Raw genomic sequence first — 18,538 nt, forward strand, 5'->3', positions numbered from 1 at the left:
TTATTTATTAATTCTTTCATTAACTCATTCATCTTCTGTAATCCTTTCATCTTGATCAGGGTGGTGGTGGGTCAGGAGCCTATTTGGAATCACTGGATGCAAGGCAAGAACACACCCTGCACAGGGCTCTGCTCCATCTCAGTTCATCACACACACACATCTGCAGACAGTTTTTCATAGACAAGCCAAAAACCTATTGTCAACCTGAGCTGAGGAAGGAATCAAGGACCCCAGGACCCAGGAGCTGTGTGGTAGCCATGTTACCAACTGCACCACCATGCCATCCTAAGAGATTAGATAGAAGTATATCCACTTGCACAAAGAGGATAAACGTCTAAGAGAAAGTGACTGGATTACGTGAATTGTGAGAAGGATAAACTTAGAAAATAATAATAATAATAATAATAATAATAATAACAAAATTTTAAAAAGTGCTGTTCCATTGCATGATACATTACTCAACCCTACTCAGGTTTTTTGCTTTTCTATTAGGCTGTGTTGGTACCTGGTACTGGAACCGGGTTCTTTTTTAATACCATTGGTGTTTATAAGTGCTCTTTGGGTCCTGAGAGTTAGCTCCACTGAGTGCATGTAATTAAGTTAATGAGTGAATAAGTATGTGAAAGAGTGACTTAGTGAGTAAGTATGTATTGATGAAAGACTGAATGAACGTATGAGTGAGTATATATGTGAAAGAATGAATGAATTATATCTGATTTAGTGGATGAGTGTGTGAGTGAATATGTTAAAATGCATGAGTGACATCCTGCCTCACAGTTGATTTCAATACAACCTCTGTATAAGTAACATACAGAGTGTTACGTTTTATAACTTGCCTACAATTCATTACATTCATTCATTCATTTATTATCTGTAACCCTTATCCAGTTCAGGGTCACGGTGGGTCCAGAGCCTACCTGGAATCATTGGGCGCAATGTGGGAATACACCCTGAAGGGGGCGCCAGCCCTTCACAGGGCACCACACACAGTCACACATTCACTCACACATTTACACCTACGGACACTTTGGAGTCGCCAATCCACCTACCAACGTGTGTTTGTGGACTGTGGGAGGAAACCCACATAGACAAAGGGAGAACACACCAAACTCCTCACAGACAGTCACCCGGAGCGGGAATCGTGCGAGCTGTGTGACTGCGACACTACCTGCTGCGCCACCGTGCCGCCCCAATTCATTACAACTATTACAGAAAATACAATTCCCTTTCAGCATCGAAAATATGCCACCATGTAAATATAGTATACTACATTTGAAGAATATGAGACAGAGAGAGAAATTTACCATCAAAATGAAACAACTCTCCACAATTTTAGTGTAATGTCTCAGTTTCAGGTTTGAAAGGACAAAGAAATAATCACTCCGCTGACCACAAGTGGCCATTTGTAGCAGTTTACCATTTGCAGAGTGCATCTGTCACTGCCAGGTGCCTTCAAAGCAGGTGTGCTGCTACCCCAAAAAAAGCCATCTCTTACATAGATGCTATGTATAGGCCTAAAATGGGAAACCCAGACTGAGCTGCTTCAGTAAAGAGTGGAAAAGTTGGAAAAAACAGAAAAGAATTACTTTAAAAAAAATGCTTTGTGAGTAAACTAGGCCTATGTTTTGGACTAAAGTCCTTCATCAGCTGTGAGAGGAGAGATCTTCTGAAGCTCAATTGCACTCTTGGGGAAGGTACAATAACCAGCTCCAGCAGTGACTCGCATGGAGTGTGGATGATATATCATGACTGATGAAAAACGATAGCTCAGTTAATATTTAAATTTATCAGATGCCAGTTGGATTTAACACTGCAAACTGTAATGATAATCTTTATATGTCTCTTTTGAAAGACCTTGTCTGCTTGTTTTGTCTGTATATTCATTTCTAATCGTCAACAGAACCCACAAACTAAGTGTATATCAGGTCAGTTCGAGGTCAGTGCTTTGTCAGAACAAACATTCTGTCCCTCTTCTTGTTTATCAAACTGGGATGTCTCTAAAGAAACTAAGCTTGCAGAAACATCGAGTGATAATCTTGTGGTTATGACGTATAAACTACCTTCATAAACTCTCTGTGAAAACATCTACTTTGTCCACATTCACATAGTGCTCTGTGCTGTTGTATGTTGACCACCTTAAGGTTAAATAAACTACTTTCTGACTGCAAATTCTCTGTTAGATGTCAATTCTTAATACTCATACTTATTTTCTCCACCACACAAAGTTCATCATTCATTTAGTGTCTGTAACCGCTTATCCATTTCAGGGCTGCAGTGTGTCTTGAGCCTATCCTGGGAATGACTGTCTGACTATTTTCAACAAGGCTCCCAGCAATGAAAAGCATCTGTTTTAATAACCACCAATATAAAAACATTTGCTTTAAATTAATAATGTGCTGACTACGACAAACCAGGTACTGCACGCTTGTAAAAGATTAAATAAACTCTTAAAAATACAGAGCATCACTACTTTTTAAAATTATTATATACATTATTATTGGTTATTATATTAATGTTATTAGTAACGTTCTGAGAACATGTTTAATTAATGCTTTATAATGTGTATTAAAATAAATATATGATTATAATTATCTAGTAAATATGACTGTATTTCATCTCCAAAATTATAACTTTAAAGATCAAATGTTTATATGTTACAAGATGTATGACATGTGAAATAATCAGTCAAAACAATTTCAAATGAGTGAATTCAGACAACCAGGATTACCTACATCATAAACCTACGGAACCAATCCCATCAACTGATGTGGCGGGGTTTTCCAGCTAGAGACAATAGAGAAAAGTGTGGCTCAAGACAGAGATGAAGACTAATGACATATTCTTAGATCTGCGTGTAATGAATGAAGGCTAAATTCAAATCTGAGTTAAGGTTACTGCTAAGCCCTCTTTAAGGCATTCTGTTTTTTTTTTTCCCTGAACATTCAATTCAAACTGATGTAACAGATTTCACTTTATATTGATCCATTCATATTTTGTAACTCACCTTACAAACCATATTTAAAAAAAGAAATAAATAAATAATACACACATAAAAATAAACTGCTCTTGAAGCTGTGAATGACAATCTATAACAGGGGTCAAACAAGGGTCCCTTTTCATACAGGCAAACACACACACACACACACAATTCCCATATGGGACTGTCAGATTTGTCTGAGAGAGAGGTGGGGGTCGACCCAAAGCCCCAAAACCTCAAGCTGAACAAGCCCTGTCCATTCAAACCTGAAACAGGATGAAGTCTGATATTTTATCCTCAAATCTATTTTTCAGTGTTCATTTTCTCTTGTTCACGATTTTTAGAACTCAATAAAAGCTAGCATCCGTAATTAGTCCGTCAACAAAGGTTAAATAGCATGTTCTAGTTTTAGTAACTGCCTTTAAATTAGTAGAGATGAATGCATTTGACTGAAGGTTACTTTGTTTAACACGAGAATTCTTCCCTTTCATTACATGTCCAAACCTTTCCCGCGCTCTTTATGAAGTCAGACGGTGAAAAAGTGGACTTACCTTGAAGACATATAAGGTCTAGTCGAGTGTAGGGTCAAAAACAGGTCATATTTATATCAGACATGCATTCAACATTCAGAAAATAAACACGACACTAAACTACTCTCTTCCCAAGCTGAAGGGGAGACGGAGCCTGTGGGTGGGCGTGGCCAGCGCGAAATGGAGGCGTGACTCAAACGGTTGTGGGCGGGGATACATTTGTTGTGGGCGAGGTTAAAAACTTTGGCGGTTGAACAGCAGGTGAAGTTTACTGAGTGTTAACCCTTTCATAGCCCACAACTACATTTATCACACCAGAAAATCCACAGCGTTTAATAAACTAACAGGAAAAAAACATGGACAATATATGTCTTATAAGAGCATCTAACAGCATGAGTTTACAATTATTTCAAAATGTTTTAATGATATCATTCATAAAACTAAATCAAATTCGAAATTTCTGTTGAGATGGGATTTATAACATGTTTATTATGTATCTAACATACCGTTTACTCAATATTTAGATTTAGATGTAGTAGTGCCAGCTATCTGAATGGCACATCTAGCCTTTAACTCAGAAAATTTCACTCTACACAATTGTGCAGTGCCACTGGTTTAATAATAATTAATTATAAAATTATATATTATAATATTAATAATGCTAAACAGCTGAAATTTGATTTTAGCAACATGGGTTCATCAATATGAAATATGACAGATTGTTGCTCAGACATTCTCAGAGATCATGGATATAAGCACATATATTATTTTTCATATCATATATAAATAAAAAAAACTAAAACTAAAAAAAAAAACTCATGTATCTAATTTTTTGTTGATTTTAGTTTACTACAATGGACCAATAAAAATGCTCCAAAATTACTTGGTATAAAATCTTTTATATTCACCCATTGACAGTTAAGAATGTGTTTTTTGAACACATTTTTCTTTGAACAGCAACAATATGTGGGTTACAAATTCCTAAAAACTAATAAAATGTGAAGAGTAAGCTAGCAGTTGGCTTCTTATCTGGATCCTTTCTTAAAAACCTGAATTTTGCCTGATATATTTTAGCAAGGACTCCCACAATAACTGTTTTAGCTGAACAGCTATGGGAATGTAATTTATATAGGAATGATGTTTGTATGTTTAGGGTTAGTTTAGTGATGTCTGCTCAGAACATTTTACATGTGTACATGTCAGTTAATTCAATTCTGAGTAAAAGATGGTGATTCTAAACATGGCTGAGGGCACAGATCTATACAAGCAGCAAAAATGTTGAAGGTTTTCCACTACACAAAACCTAAAATTCAATTAAGAATGTTTATAGATTCTGAAACAATCACAACATGCACAGAAATGACAATTGGCAAAAAGTTACTAACTTTTTATTCCCTTTGAAACTGACCCTCATCTTTGTTTGTTGCACCGTACAGTTTAAGCAGTTCAACATCTTATAAACCAGAGGAATTTTGTTGAACATTCCCTAGGTTTCTAGAGTCTTGTTTGATTTTTGATTCACCTGCTTTTGAAATGAACCTAGGAGCATGATGAAAACAGGAACATGAAACACAGCTTGGAACACGTCAATGGAGTCAGAGAGAAATGGCAGATACCACAAGAAATAGCAGTTTTCTTTCTGTAGAATGAATGATAATGTGCCACTCAGCCAACAATAGATTGGTCATAGAAAAAGCATGGAACAATATAAAAACATTACACTTGAAGAAACATAGCACATCTGGCTTCAGCAGAAAAGACACATATTATTTGTGGCAGCACTGATGTCTTTACTGTTAACAGAACTGCTTTGTTAGAGTTAATAACCAGTTTCCTGCTCGAGGTCAGTGGAAGTGTTTGTTTACTTGAGGTATTCCTCTCATGTGGGTAAAAAGCAATGACCTTGTAACATGAGACAAGACAGGAGACAGGCCAAAGTGTGAAACCCACTTCACACCACACCCACTTCACCACAACACATTGGGGCAAACTGAGAAAAGGCCCTGTACCAACCACAATGCAAATGTATGAGTCAATATTAATTTCTTAAAAGTACATACAGTACACATAGTGGTTTCAAAATATGAACATCACGTTCAAGAAAGAGTGACCAATTACTTGTATAACACTCAGATGATTGTAAAATACTGCAGGCCTTTTAACATTAGACAAATGCTATAGCAGTTGGTATAACATAGTGCCCTCCAAACAGCAGAGTGAGTTCCAGCTTGGAAAGTAACAGCTATACCAAAACGGGTCCTTGGGCAAGACTCCCAACATTGCATTAGCCCACATCTGTGACATGATTAAAAACAATAAGTCACTGTAGATAAGAACATCAATCCAATGCCATAAATTGTAAACAAACACTTAAAACAGATTAAAATAAGAATAAGAGATTAAAAACAAGTAAGTTACAAATACTCAAATAAATATTGACAACTGACTGAAGTAACAAATACATATATGATTCACATGATAAAATAAAGCTTTAGAAACTGCATAACAATATAACATGAACAGTTCTATTCAAAATACTTCCCAAGCACCTGTAAACGTCTGGTCTCCCCTTTGGTCAGATGCTGAGTGACTGGTCAGCACAACAATATGAGGAAGACTGAACATAAAACAAATAATTATTTATTATCTCTGTGATTTTTTTCCTGGATTTCCTGCTCAAATAACTGAGTGGTTGGTCAGCATTAAGAGCTCCAAGAAACATGCACAGAAATCAAATGTATATACTGTATGTGATCATTCAGACCTTAAAACCATTTAACACATTTAAACATACACATAGAAATAAAAATTTTAATGATCAAAAATAAATAAACACTTATTTACTACAATATTGGGCTAAGGCATATGGTTTGGATTTTTAAGTAGCATTTTCTGGATTTAAAAGACTTTTAAATATTTATTAAGACATAACTATAGCCATTCAGAATGATTTAATAGGAAATGTGTAATTTCAGAGGAATTGTTTAGTGGTGATGATGGGATGTCTTAATTATTTAATGATTAAAAACTATATCACAAAAAGTTATTAGACAAAAAGGATATGAATAAATTGCCTGATATTCCAGACATATTTAATGTAAATACTTTAACACATTTAAAGAGCTGGGGTATAAGCAAAATGTTGTAATAAATAACAATACATGTTTATTTGGCCAATATTTGACTATTACCAACATTACACAGAACTCAGAATCAGGTACTCTTAAAAAAATAAATAGTTAAAAATAAATAAATAAAAAACCACAAAACTCTCTATTTGTTCTGTAGATATTTCAGCTTCAGGTTCATATCACCAGTAACGTAAAGAACCTGTGATATGTAAATCTTTGTTTCCCTACAACGAATCATTTCACCTGAGAACACTCTGAATGTCACTGTTTACTTTGCAGTGATTGAATTTTACAGACATTTTGCAAATTCTGTGGAATTTTCCAAAATAATTTTAAGCTAAAGTGTGGCCTTTTTCAAGATAAGTATATGGTCGTATTGTTTTGATTGAGTCTATTTCTTGAAACTTTTATTCCCTCCCAGTCCTGACAACACTTAGAAACATTTATGGATATCCCTGACGTTATACATAAAAGAAAACTGGAATGTAAAGACACAAATGAAAATGACTAAATATTAAATAAATATCCAACTAATTCTGACATGATCTCAAATATAAATAAATTCATTAAAAGTACAAAGTTCAACCCACGTTACCAACTAATGTAGTGTATAAAAAATATGATTCATTTATACATTCAGAGACCATAAATCAACAATGGTGGATAAAAAAAAACTACATTCTTGTTCATGCCTGTACTTGTTCAGAGTAGGTAATAAAAATAAGATTTACTGGGTTGCTGCCAATTAGGAGAACCACAGAAAAGTCTTGGAGTTGCACCTGAGGGCGCCAGAGATTACTGTGTTCATTTTAGGGCTTTACTTCAGTGAGAAATTTGGGGGTGGTAAAATTATGTTCCAGGACCCTTTTTGGGGGAAAATACGTCAGTCAGGTCAATCAGGATTAACAGTTGGATTTCTTCACAAGTACAAGGGGCAACAATAGAGAAAGAGAGAATTGTTGGGGGTGTGAAGTGGGGGTTTAAATGGTGCTTAATTGGTCGTAACGGACAGTTCATTGTCTCCATGTCGATGTTGGTTCCTGTGTGTGTGTCTATGAGCCAGAGTAATCAGTCCTGACGTTAATATCCTGATAATCTCTGGAATAACAGATTCTGTCGATGATAAAATGTCCCAATCATGATTCGAGGCGATTGCAGTTGTGTTCGTTTTCCTGAAACAGAAAAAGTCTGCCATGGGAAAAAGAAGTGGACGGATAAACTCGAAGGAAAGAATGCCCAAGTGAGCTCACAATAAGCCATTTTTCTTCCCACTGGAACAGAAACAAAGCACAGTTAAGGAAAGGCTGAGGAATCACAATTTGGTACCGTGGAAGCAATTACACATCATTTTCTCATGACTTAACTGTTTCCTATTGGACACCACCCTCTATAGGACAGTAACAGAAGTATTTTATATGCTCAAAGTAAAACGCTCTTGTGAAACAGCAAGGAACAATATATAAAGCAAACAACTAATGTACAATTAATGAACGTGTACTTGAAAATGTACTTGAGAGTTATGATCAAATTAGCTAGAAATTTAGTTATAATAAAATTCATACTCATAATGTGTGCTGACCCAATCCTGAGGTAGGTAACTGTCAGAAATGCTTATACCTGATTAACATTTGTTATTTATCTTGTAACAGTTATTTTAAAAACTGAAATGTTGAATGAAACACACTTTTGGGGTCTGTTTTCCAGCATAGTGCTGGGAAACACATTCCTTTTAACAGGGAACCTCCATTAAGAATGCAGTGTATTCCTGGACTTATCAAGTAAGTCACGGCACTGTATAAAATAAGAAAAATTATTCCAAAACTGATTCCAAACTTTAGGTTTCTACAAAGGTATGTCCAAATGATTAGTGAAACAGTATTTTCTGTTGTTGTTTGTTTTCCCCCAGAATTAATGTAAATGTCCTGCTCTCAGCTACTTTCCCAAGACTTCTGGGGTCTTTGCAGACAGACCTTTTTTGTACCCTTTGTAAACACCTTCTTCCATCTTAGTCGAGAAGCTGGCACTGGGGCTAACCTTTGGCCACCGTTTCCCAGCTGAGCCACTGTCTCTTCAGACACATCACATGCTGCTGAAACCTAATTAGCCATGTTTCTTAAGCATCACACTATTAATCTCCACAGTGTTTAAGAGAAAAGAGCCAACTTTAACTTCCATGAAACTAGTGCCCAAAGCATGACTCTAATGAAGTAAGGTCTGTTTCACAAGATGCTATGAAAGATTCAATCAAACATAGGCACTCTTTTGATGTAGATGAAGGACCTTGTTAGATTGTTTTTCTCAAATCCAGGACTAATCCAATTTGAAGGAAGACAAATTGGGTAACATCCAGATGTGGTGTTCTGAAAACAGTGAGGGATTGACATACACCGTCCTAAAATAATGCAGAGAGGCACCAGGGGCTGTGTCCATGTGTATGTTTGACCTAGAACTTCTGAATCTAAATCAAGAAGAGCTGTCCAAACACTTGCATGTCAGTCTACAGTGTTGAAGTGTTGAGGTGCACCAGCAATAAATAAGCCTCAGCTTTACAAGCCAGCTAAAATGGTTCAGGGCAATGTTTCCCAAGCACACTGGAGCTGGTTCGCTGCTTACACACCTGATTCGGTTCATCAGAGGTGAAGCAATAACAGCAGTCACCAAATCTGAGCCAGAAGATCTTCCTTTCTATAGGCATTAATGTGGACATATTATAGAAAAATCGCTTTCACAAGTCAGAAAACATGGGATTTAGCTCTGCATAAAGTACAGAGACTTTTATAACTGTACTGCTCCAGTCACAGCCCTGGTCCTACATTTATATGAGTGCAAAGATAGGGTTAAACTGAGGAAAGCATTCACAATGAGTCCTCTAAAATAGTAAAAACAGTAAAAAAATAGGATAATTTTTTGTTTTTTTATTTAGTGGACTAAAACTAGATTACATTTTTTTCATCAACAAAAATGTACAATAATTAAATGACTAAAATGTGACTAAACTAACGCACAATTTAGTGTAAAGTCTAAGGTTAAAACTAAATCAAAATCAGATGCTGAATTTAACACTGCTGCTGTGCTTTTTGATCCTTGTGACACAAATGTTTCATTAAGAACTTGTGAAAAAGAAGTGTAATGTGTCCTATTTAACTCTCACATTTCCAGTTTAATTTATGAAAAATATTACGTGAAATATACTAGGGGCGGCATGATGGCGCAGCAGGTAGTGTCGCAGTCACACAGCTCCAGGGACCTGGAGGTTGTGGGTTCGAGTCTCTCTCCGAGTGACTGTCTGTGAGGAGTTGGTGTGTTCTCCCTGTGTCCGCGTGGGTTTCCGCCCACAGTCCAAAAACACACGTTGGTAGGTGAACTGGTGACTCAAAAGTGTCCGTAGGTGTGAGTGTGTGAGTGAATGTGTGTGAGTGTGTCTGTGTTGCCCTGTGAAGGACTGGGGCCCCCTCCAGGGTGTATTCCCGCCTTGCGCCCAATGATTCCAGGTAGGCTCTGGACCCACCGCGACCCTGAACTGGATAAGCGGTTACAGAAAATGAATGAATGAATGAATGAAATATACTAGTGTGCTTCTAAATTTCATTTGTACTACAGGGTGAGTGAAAAGTCGCAGGACACACCTTTATTTGAATACCGCAGCAAGTAATGGGTTTGAGGACCTATCTTTTAGGTTATGTCCAGAACATGGATGCCATTTTGGATCAAGGGCAAGTTTTTCCAATGGCAAGGTGGTCATGTAGCATATCAAAGAAATAAAAGGGTGTCCTGTGACTTTTGACTCACCGTGTTGTGCAAATGAAATTTAGAAGCACACTGATATAGTATATTTCATAAAATAAACTGGAAATGTGAGATATTCAGTGCAGTCATGCATTTACCTACTCTACTTGACTCTACTCACTTTTTGGTACCTGGTTGTTTTCCATTACAATGCCACCCCAACTGAAATTTAGTTGGCGACATGGCAAGCCACGGTCTCTAACTGGAGCTACGGGCTTTGGAAACCACAATAACTTGTTGTGATTTTTATTTTTTGGAACTGAACACAGCTCTGTGCATCAGTTCAGAGAGTTTTCTTATCCTTGTTTCCTTGTCCAGCTCTTTCATCGGCAAGGAGTGTTCAAACCTTCTTAAAAGACCACAGCATAATTTTAAGGTCTAACCGGCAGGAGGTTCAATAATCAAAGTAATTACTTGAACTTCTTTTAGCTTGAGACACACACACATGGTTCTACTGTGTGCTGTGTGTATCACTGTACCATTTGTGTCTTCACTTGCTGCTGCTGCTGCTGCCACTGCCGCTGCTCTGGTGGTAGTGCTGAGCTTGTTGATAATGGTGGCGGCGAGGGCTGGATGTTGGCGGAGCTCCTCCTCTGATGCTGTGGCCTGGAGAACCAGAGGCAGGTGGGTGATGGTGTCCAGCTCGAATGGGCTTAGCTACAGGTTACAGAGGAAAAAAGAATCATTAACCATTTCTGTGAGACATTAACTTATGTTGCTGTGCAAACATTTTGAGACAGCTGCCTATTTAATTCTCCACCCAGTTTCCACCCAGAATATAAACATACCAGCAAAGCTTTTGCTACAACAAAAAGTTTGGCCATTTTCCCCCAGTTTGTGTTTTATTAGTCAAAGCCATAACACTCTTGGGTCCTCAAAGTTGCTTAAAAAACTTGTAGTGATTCAGTGCTGAAGAGTTCTGAATTCACAACAAACGAATACATTTTGTGCCATTTGGGATTACTCCTAAAATAGGACTTCTGTCAGTTATTCCTTCAGTTTTGGACTTTGTGGGGGAAAAAAATAATATCTAAACACATTTCTATGTGATACATCAAAGTTACAGCAAATCAAAAAGAGAAACATCAATCCAATGTGCACAACAGTTACCTTATTTGATCTCTGAAGGTACAAACACTGTAAATGTACCTTCAAATATCAACCTGTGGTCTCTAAGGTTACATTACATTCCCTTTTCCACAAGAATGTGTTTTTGTTTTAAACAGCAAAACAAAGTAAAATTGAAATGAAACAGGATGTTCGAAATCAATAAAACATTAAAACCTACAAATAAAAGAAAAAAGTTTAGAGAAACGAGAGCAAAAAGGTATTTAAAAACACAGTAAACCTTGACTTATGAATGAATGAACTTACAAATTTTCGGAGATACAAGCCGTCGCCCATTGATTTTTTTGCTTTAAGATGCAAGTCAAGATCTGAGCTACGAGTGATCAAGCTTATAAACCTGCCACTAGGCAGCCCAGCGAGTGTTCAGTTCATTTGATTATCTTGCAGTGCATCTGTTGTATTGCTGTTTTTTGTAGAATTGTAGTATTTAGTGTGTAGTAAATAAGTTAAGCAATACAGCAAGAAAAGAAAAACTCTCCCTAACCCCCTCTGCCAGTCTCCTCCACCTCTGCCAGCGTCTTCATCTGATTTTCAAGGTAAATACACTTAATAGAACCAGTTTATTCCTTTATATTCACTTTTATTATGTATTTTTTATTTTTATACATTATTTTGTTATTTATGAATTGCTTTTTTCTTATTTAAAAACTCATAACAACAAAAGTGTTGTGCTTTTTGGGGCTGGAACAGATGAACAGTATTTCAATTCATTTTAATGGGGACATTTAATTTGATATACGAGCAAATTGAGTATTGAGTTCGGTCACAGAACGAATTAAACTCGCAAGTCAAGGTATTACTGTATATATAAATTGAAGTAAAAGTAAAGTAAAAGTTTAGAGAAACAAGATCAACCTGGTACAGAACATACCATTTTTATAAAACTGTTCTCTAACGCCAGCCTTACACCAAATACATTTTCAAGTGATTTAAGTGTCGCAGAAAAATTTCCAACGTAGAAATAAAATCATTAGAGTTTTGCTAGAGTTATATGCTCCTGTCATCCCAGTCATTTGCTGTAAGTAGTCATGATGGTTTTAATTTTATCTCATCTTGATATTCAGATAAAATCAACCGTGTTTATTACGATAAGTTTATAGTATTAGCTCATAGAAATAGTGAAATCCCCCAGTCTTAGCAATGTCATGGTCTGTGACTAACACTGATCATGTATTTAAAAAACGTTTCAGAGCCTGCAGTCTTCTAGTGTGTTGCTAGCTTAAATGTTCTAAAAATCACCCGCGGCCAAAAGCACTGTCTGAGAAATTATATTTAACACATAAGAAACCTTATTGTCCTCAATACTGGCCTTAATGCTCTTTAATATTAGAAGAGCAGAAAGCAGAATCAGGATGTGTGTCTATTAATTATAAGAATGGTCTGTGATTTGTGAAAAAACCCTTTTTGAAGTCAGTGCACATGGAGTTATGGCTGCTCTAACACTGCCAAGGCATCATTAGGCATCAATTAGGCCTTAAACCTAATCAGCAGTAAAACTGCCGTCCAGGGCTGATTCAAAGGAAATACAAAGATATAGCCTGCCCCCTTGTGGCGATTTTAAACACTGCGTGATATACACATGCTAGGTCTATTTTTGCGGCATTAAAATGTATATTTAAGAGTTTTTTTCTGGTATTTAACAAGTCCTTTAACCGCAAAGCTCAAAAATCAATGATTTTAATGAAGTCAAGGTCACATTAAGGCCATGCCATTGACTGAACCTACAGGCTCAACTACCTTAAAGATAGTGAAAAATCAACCCCAAACAACTGATTTGCCAAGGGATATTTGGAGAATGACATTTGCTTTAGTTTTAGTTTTAGCACTGGAGCCACTAGGAGCATGTGGGTTCTATAATTGAATCTTGTGCCCCAATGTGTATTCTCTACCTGACCAGGGATAAAATGGTACAAACGGCATTTGGTTTAACCAGAGTTTGATCAACAAATTATAGCTTTGTTTGTTGTTTTAGTGGTGCATTTCTGCAAGTTTTTTCAAAGAGAATGCAAAGGAAAATTCAGATCATTCATGTATCTTTGGTAACTGCTTCATCTTAATCATGGTCAAAGTGTGTTAGGAGTTTACTTTGAATCACAGGGGACCGGGCAGGGTCCATCTGTGGACAATTTCACACAGCCAATCCACCTACCAACACGTGTTTTTGATTGTTTGAGTAAACCGGAGTAGATAGAGGAAACCCACACAGACACGAGGAGAACACACCAAACTCCTCAAAGTAAGTGACCCGCCTCTGGGATTGAAACCAAGACTCCGGAGCTCTGCGACACTAATAATCTTCCCTTCTACAAACCAAGGCCAAAATCTCAAGGTTCCAGCTCTTTTTCTAAACTGACCGATCTGTACGGTGTGGCTCCTTCGCGCTTGGTTCTTGGCTTTGACCACCTCTTTGATGCGGTCCACCTCTTGCTGGTAGCGTTTGCGGTCCCTCATGGCATTCTCCTTGGCCTCCCTCAGCGCCCCCTCCAGAGACTTAACTCGCTCAGCTGTGGCCCGCAGACGTTTCTCCAGCTTCGGTAGCTCACAGCGCAACTCTGCATTATCACGCACCAGCTTTTGTGGGAGGGTAAAAAAACAAAATGAGATTAGTACGAAGTAAAACAAAAGAAGATGTGCTTGATTTTGTAGGTACTTTGAAGGTATTCTGAATGAAACCTGAGACCTGTTTGTGGACTTTGGTGAGCTGTTCTAGATTGTTCTCCAGGAAAATGATCTTCTGCTTCTGTGCCAGGCTGCCACCCTCATCAGGATCCAACTCCACACTCTGTCAACATTAAACACAGACAATGACTAATTATTATATGCTTCAATTTTATTATCTTAATATTTGTATATGATTTAAATTCATCTAATTAACAACTTAGGATACAGACATGTATTCTAAGTTACAATACAGACTCACCATTTTTTGAAATGTAACTTTAACAAATCACCAATACATACTGGTTTAAGCCATGGTCTTTTCCATTTTTTAGTCACATAATGGAAGACAATAAATAAATAGAAGACAAAAAAAAAAACAGAAGACATGAAGCAACCAAGTGACAATGTTTCTGGGCTGATCTGCCAGATAATTTTAGGCTCAAATGGCTTTTCAAATGACAATTTACATTAGTCATGCAATTTAGCCCAATTTCAAGTTCAACACTGTCCCAAAGTCATTTAAAAGACACAAACCTGTAATATATTTGTGATGTAAACAGAGTAGACTAATACTTCCCTATGCAAGAGGAAAGTATATTGGGGAAAACAAGGCAGCCCTAAACACGTGTGTCTCAGTAAAGATTAATTGCCAGAAGCTGTCACTGAGGTTGCAAAAACATGTCAATTGAGACTGTCATCAGCTTGCCCCAGTGTAAAAGAACAGGCAAGCACATGCTTATTCACACCTGTGAGAGCAATCCACCCTCAGACATACTTTTATGATTTTTGCTTGATCAACACTTTAACAAGGCACTGACATTTTTACTTCACGTTTCCTCATAGAAGCCAATGGACTGTTTGCTTTAAATTGCTGGAAATATGTCCACCAGGCCAAGTGCTTTACACTGTTCTCCCTGAGCGAATATATCCTCCATCATTCATTCAGCTACTGGCTGCAGAATGAAGGCTTAAAGCCATGGGAAGTGTCTGCTAGGTGAGAAAGCAGTAGGTACCACCCAAACCCTGAAGGGAATGCTGGGAAATGTGGTAAAGCAGAAATACTAATGTAAGGATAAATGTAAAATATCTCCTTACTTACCATGCTGACACGTGTGTTCAGTTCCTCAATAAAGAGTATGCGAAGATTGTGGAGCATCTGTAACTCTTTTGTCTAAAAATAAATGAATAAAAGTGTACATTTTGGAATTGTCAAAACCTAAGCTCCATTAACAGATAAAATATCAGTGGTAGAATATGTCTACCTTTATTGTAGGACTGGACAATTGTTCAATATCAATATAAATTGCCATGAACATGTTTCAATAAAGTTTATATGATTTTTAAACACATTTCCGATATTTCCATATACATTATTTACAGCATCTATCACTGGCTGATGCTCATTATAGGGCACTGCTGTCAGTTCAATGTTTATGTTAAGATTTTTTTCAGCCGCCGTGGCAGACTCACACTCAATCTCTCCCCTATACCTAGAAGTGCAGAAAGCCAGTCATTTGACCCTTGTGACTGTTGGCTACCGAGCTTTTCCACTGTGTGGCACCCTAAAATGCAGTGTTTTTGAAATGTATTTTGTGCGTTCTAAACAAAATTTGTGAAATTAAAATTATATATAACAAATATACACCAACATTTTTTCTCTACGTACAAAGAAAATTAATTCTGAAATATTATATATATCTTTCTAAGAAGATTAAAAGTCTTGGCTAATTCATGTTTTAGAAATTTGTACGCTCAGACATCCATTGTGTCCTTTCTTATGTATTTTTTTCAGTGGCTTTTATAGTGTTCATATCAATATCAGTATTAAATTACACAGATTGAAATTAAGAAATATATTGTGATATTAATTATGGCCAATTGTTCATCATTTAATCCAAATTAATCAAATTTTTGGACAATTTGAGCCATTTATTGCTAAAAAATGATCAGCCCCTTGTACAATAACAGCCCATTTGACAATAAATGGAAAGGAAACCCTTAGGACCACTAAAGGCCAGCCCTACCATTGCAGCTCTCCAATATATAAAGAGACTGTAGTCAATCTGTATATGAGCAATTTGCATCAATCATCCTCTAGCCAAATTAATGTTCATCATTTGCCAGTTTATAAGTGGTCAACGGGGCCACATTTGTCTGGATTTTTTTGGGTGGTAGGCACATAAGCACCAAACACTAAGGTTCCAATAAAATATCAGTGAAAAATATTTGGTCAGATTTAAATGGGTTGCAATTTCAGTTTCATCTGTCTATATTCACTCAGTAAATGACTGAAATAGTGAATGTGCACAAGTGTTAGCATAGCACTAACTAAAAGAAATTAGCACTACCTTAGATTTTCATTTTGATATGTATTGCCCAAAATGAAGTCCAAAAATGACAACAGTAAACTGTAAATGTATCATCTCATGTTTGCTTACCACAGTCTCATCAAGACCCTTTAGATCCTCTTTGGCCTGTTCCCTTTTCTCATTCAGTAAACTAATGCACAGAGAAAACAATGTTGAACTACAATATTTTACACATATCATGTGGCATTTTTAAAGCCTAAACACACTTTTTCTGGTTCTATAACTCAAACAGAGGCCATCCCATGGATGTCAACAGCACCCCAAAAGAGTAAGAGTAGACTTACACCAGCTTTTGCAGCTTCTCATCCTTCTCTCGTTCCTCCTCTTTGAGCTTGTTGTAGTCAGAGAGGAGTTTTTTCTGCTCCAGCTGGAGAGCTTGGTTCAGACTGTGTGAGAACAAACATGTTTCAGGTCATTAGAGTATGAGGAAGCTAATTCTCAAGTACTGTGCATGTAGATTAAGTTTCGGTCTACTTTCTTACAAAAGCAAGGTTATGAATTAGGAATCTTTAACTACACTAAACAAGACTGACCCCGGTCAAAAGACAATGAATTTCATTCATTATAAGCAATGGTTACTATGACTTAACTTGCTTCAACTACACATCCATAACTGATTGTTATCAGTGCTATCCTTTCCCTGATGATATCTGTTTTTAAGTGGAATGATGTCTTCAATTTCGCTCTTAACTCTTTCAGCTCATCCAGGATCTTCTGTTTCTCATCAATCTCATCCCTGAGGCGAGAGAGTTGCTTCTGGTGGGCTTCTCTGTGACTCTCCATCTGCTCCTCCAGGGTTTTCTACACACAGAACAAGAGCAAAGATGCGGCATTTCAGCCATGGATATTGAAAGTCCAGGGAATCAAACAAGAAACATTCCTTCCCAAGCTCACATATCTTTTTTTGGACAGGTGTTCATAAGTAGCAGTTTACATAGATGCCATGTACCTTCATCTCTTCAGCATCCTTCATCTTGGTCATGTGCTCCTTCTCTTTGTCCAACACAGACACCACATGCATCTTTTCTGTATGAAAATATAACAGAATGAGTGTTACCGTTTAAACAGTAAAAAAGAGAGAAGCATTGAGCTTCTCTCAAAATGAGAGCCTTGGGTCATTTAGATGATATCTGAAGGTTATGCATGTGTCTGATGTATAAATGCTACGTGCACATTGTCTGTCACCATCAGGTGTAAGTTTGCTTTGCAATGGTGTTGGTAATTTTGTGGTAATTTCTCCTTATGGCTCACAAGTTTTTCTATCATTTACTGAGAACCAGCCAACAGACTTTTGACTGGGCAATGAGCTGGGAGACAATTAACCAATATAGTGGAGTTCTTTTTGTTTTTTTACTCAGTGTTCTAATTTTGTCATTGCCATATCCACCCTGCTACATCTCCCCAAGTCAGACAATGCTATTGGAAGTTTAGCACATACTTCCTAAGAGATATGTAAATGTACAGCAACTGCTTGTTCTTATGCACTGGATATCCTACCCTCCCACAGAGAAAGTGAGGTCAATACTGCTCTCCTGGACTGGGCCATAGGCCAAGAAACTTTTTTATTTTTGCCAAGGCAGCAGAGTTGGACTAGGCTACAAGCCAGGTGACTTTGCATCATAACAGCAGAGTTTAATCAGGCCAAAAGCTGAGGAGGCATATGTCGCAAATGGGGAGAATGTGAAAAAAATGCATGTGATGTACGTTTGTTTGCTGGAAAGTGGAAGTGGAAAGTGGCCTTAGATTTGAGGACAGTTCCATTCATTCATTATCTGTAACCGCTTATCCAGTTCAGGGTCGCTGTGGGTCCAGAGCCTACCTGGAATCATTGGGCACAAGGCAGGAATACACCCTGGAGGGGGCGCCAGTACTTCACAGGGCAACACACACATTCACGCCTACAGACACTTTTTGAGTCACCAGTCCACCTACCAACGTGTGGTTTGGATCGTGGGA

General features: G+C 37.3%; 2 protein-coding genes across 3 annotated transcripts in view; both read right to left on the reverse strand.

The window, feature by feature from the left end:
• Positions 1–3,654, reverse strand: part of lypd6b (LY6/PLAUR domain containing 6B) — a 36,656-nt gene extending 33,002 nt beyond the window's left edge. The window contains exon 1 of the mRNA XM_066641125.1: positions 3,529–3,654. The gene's annotated coding sequence lies outside the window, so the exon portion shown is untranslated. The remainder of the gene's footprint in view (positions 1–3,528) is intronic.
• Positions 3,655–4,906: 1,252 nt separating this feature from the next.
• kif5c (kinesin family member 5C) overlaps positions 4,907–18,538 on the reverse strand; it is a 47,247-nt gene continuing 33,615 nt past the window's right edge. Inside the window, exons 18-26 of one of the 2 annotated variants that reach the window (XM_066686323.1) lie at positions 17,532–17,608; positions 17,274–17,383; positions 16,867–16,968; positions 16,652–16,712; positions 15,313–15,384; positions 14,233–14,334; positions 13,907–14,123; positions 10,904–11,081; positions 4,907–7,810 (exon numbers count right to left, since the gene is read on the reverse strand). In XM_066686323.1, coding sequence (XP_066542420.1) covers positions 10,915–11,081; positions 13,907–14,123; positions 14,233–14,334; positions 15,313–15,384; positions 16,652–16,712; positions 16,867–16,968; positions 17,274–17,383; positions 17,532–17,608 — 908 coding nt within the window. In that variant the 3' untranslated portion in view covers positions 4,907–7,810; positions 10,904–10,914. Of the gene's footprint in view, positions 7,910–10,903; positions 11,082–13,906; positions 14,124–14,232; positions 14,335–15,312; positions 15,385–16,651; positions 16,713–16,866; positions 16,969–17,273; positions 17,384–17,531; positions 17,609–18,538 lie in introns of both variants that reach the window. The other variant, XM_066686322.1, reaches the window with a different exon arrangement.

The sequence above is a fragment of the Hoplias malabaricus genome, chromosome 12 (genome assembly GCF_029633855.1).
Source record: "Hoplias malabaricus isolate fHopMal1 chromosome 12, fHopMal1.hap1, whole genome shotgun sequence".
NCBI classification, from domain to species: Eukaryota; Metazoa; Chordata; class Actinopteri; order Characiformes; family Erythrinidae; genus Hoplias; species Hoplias malabaricus.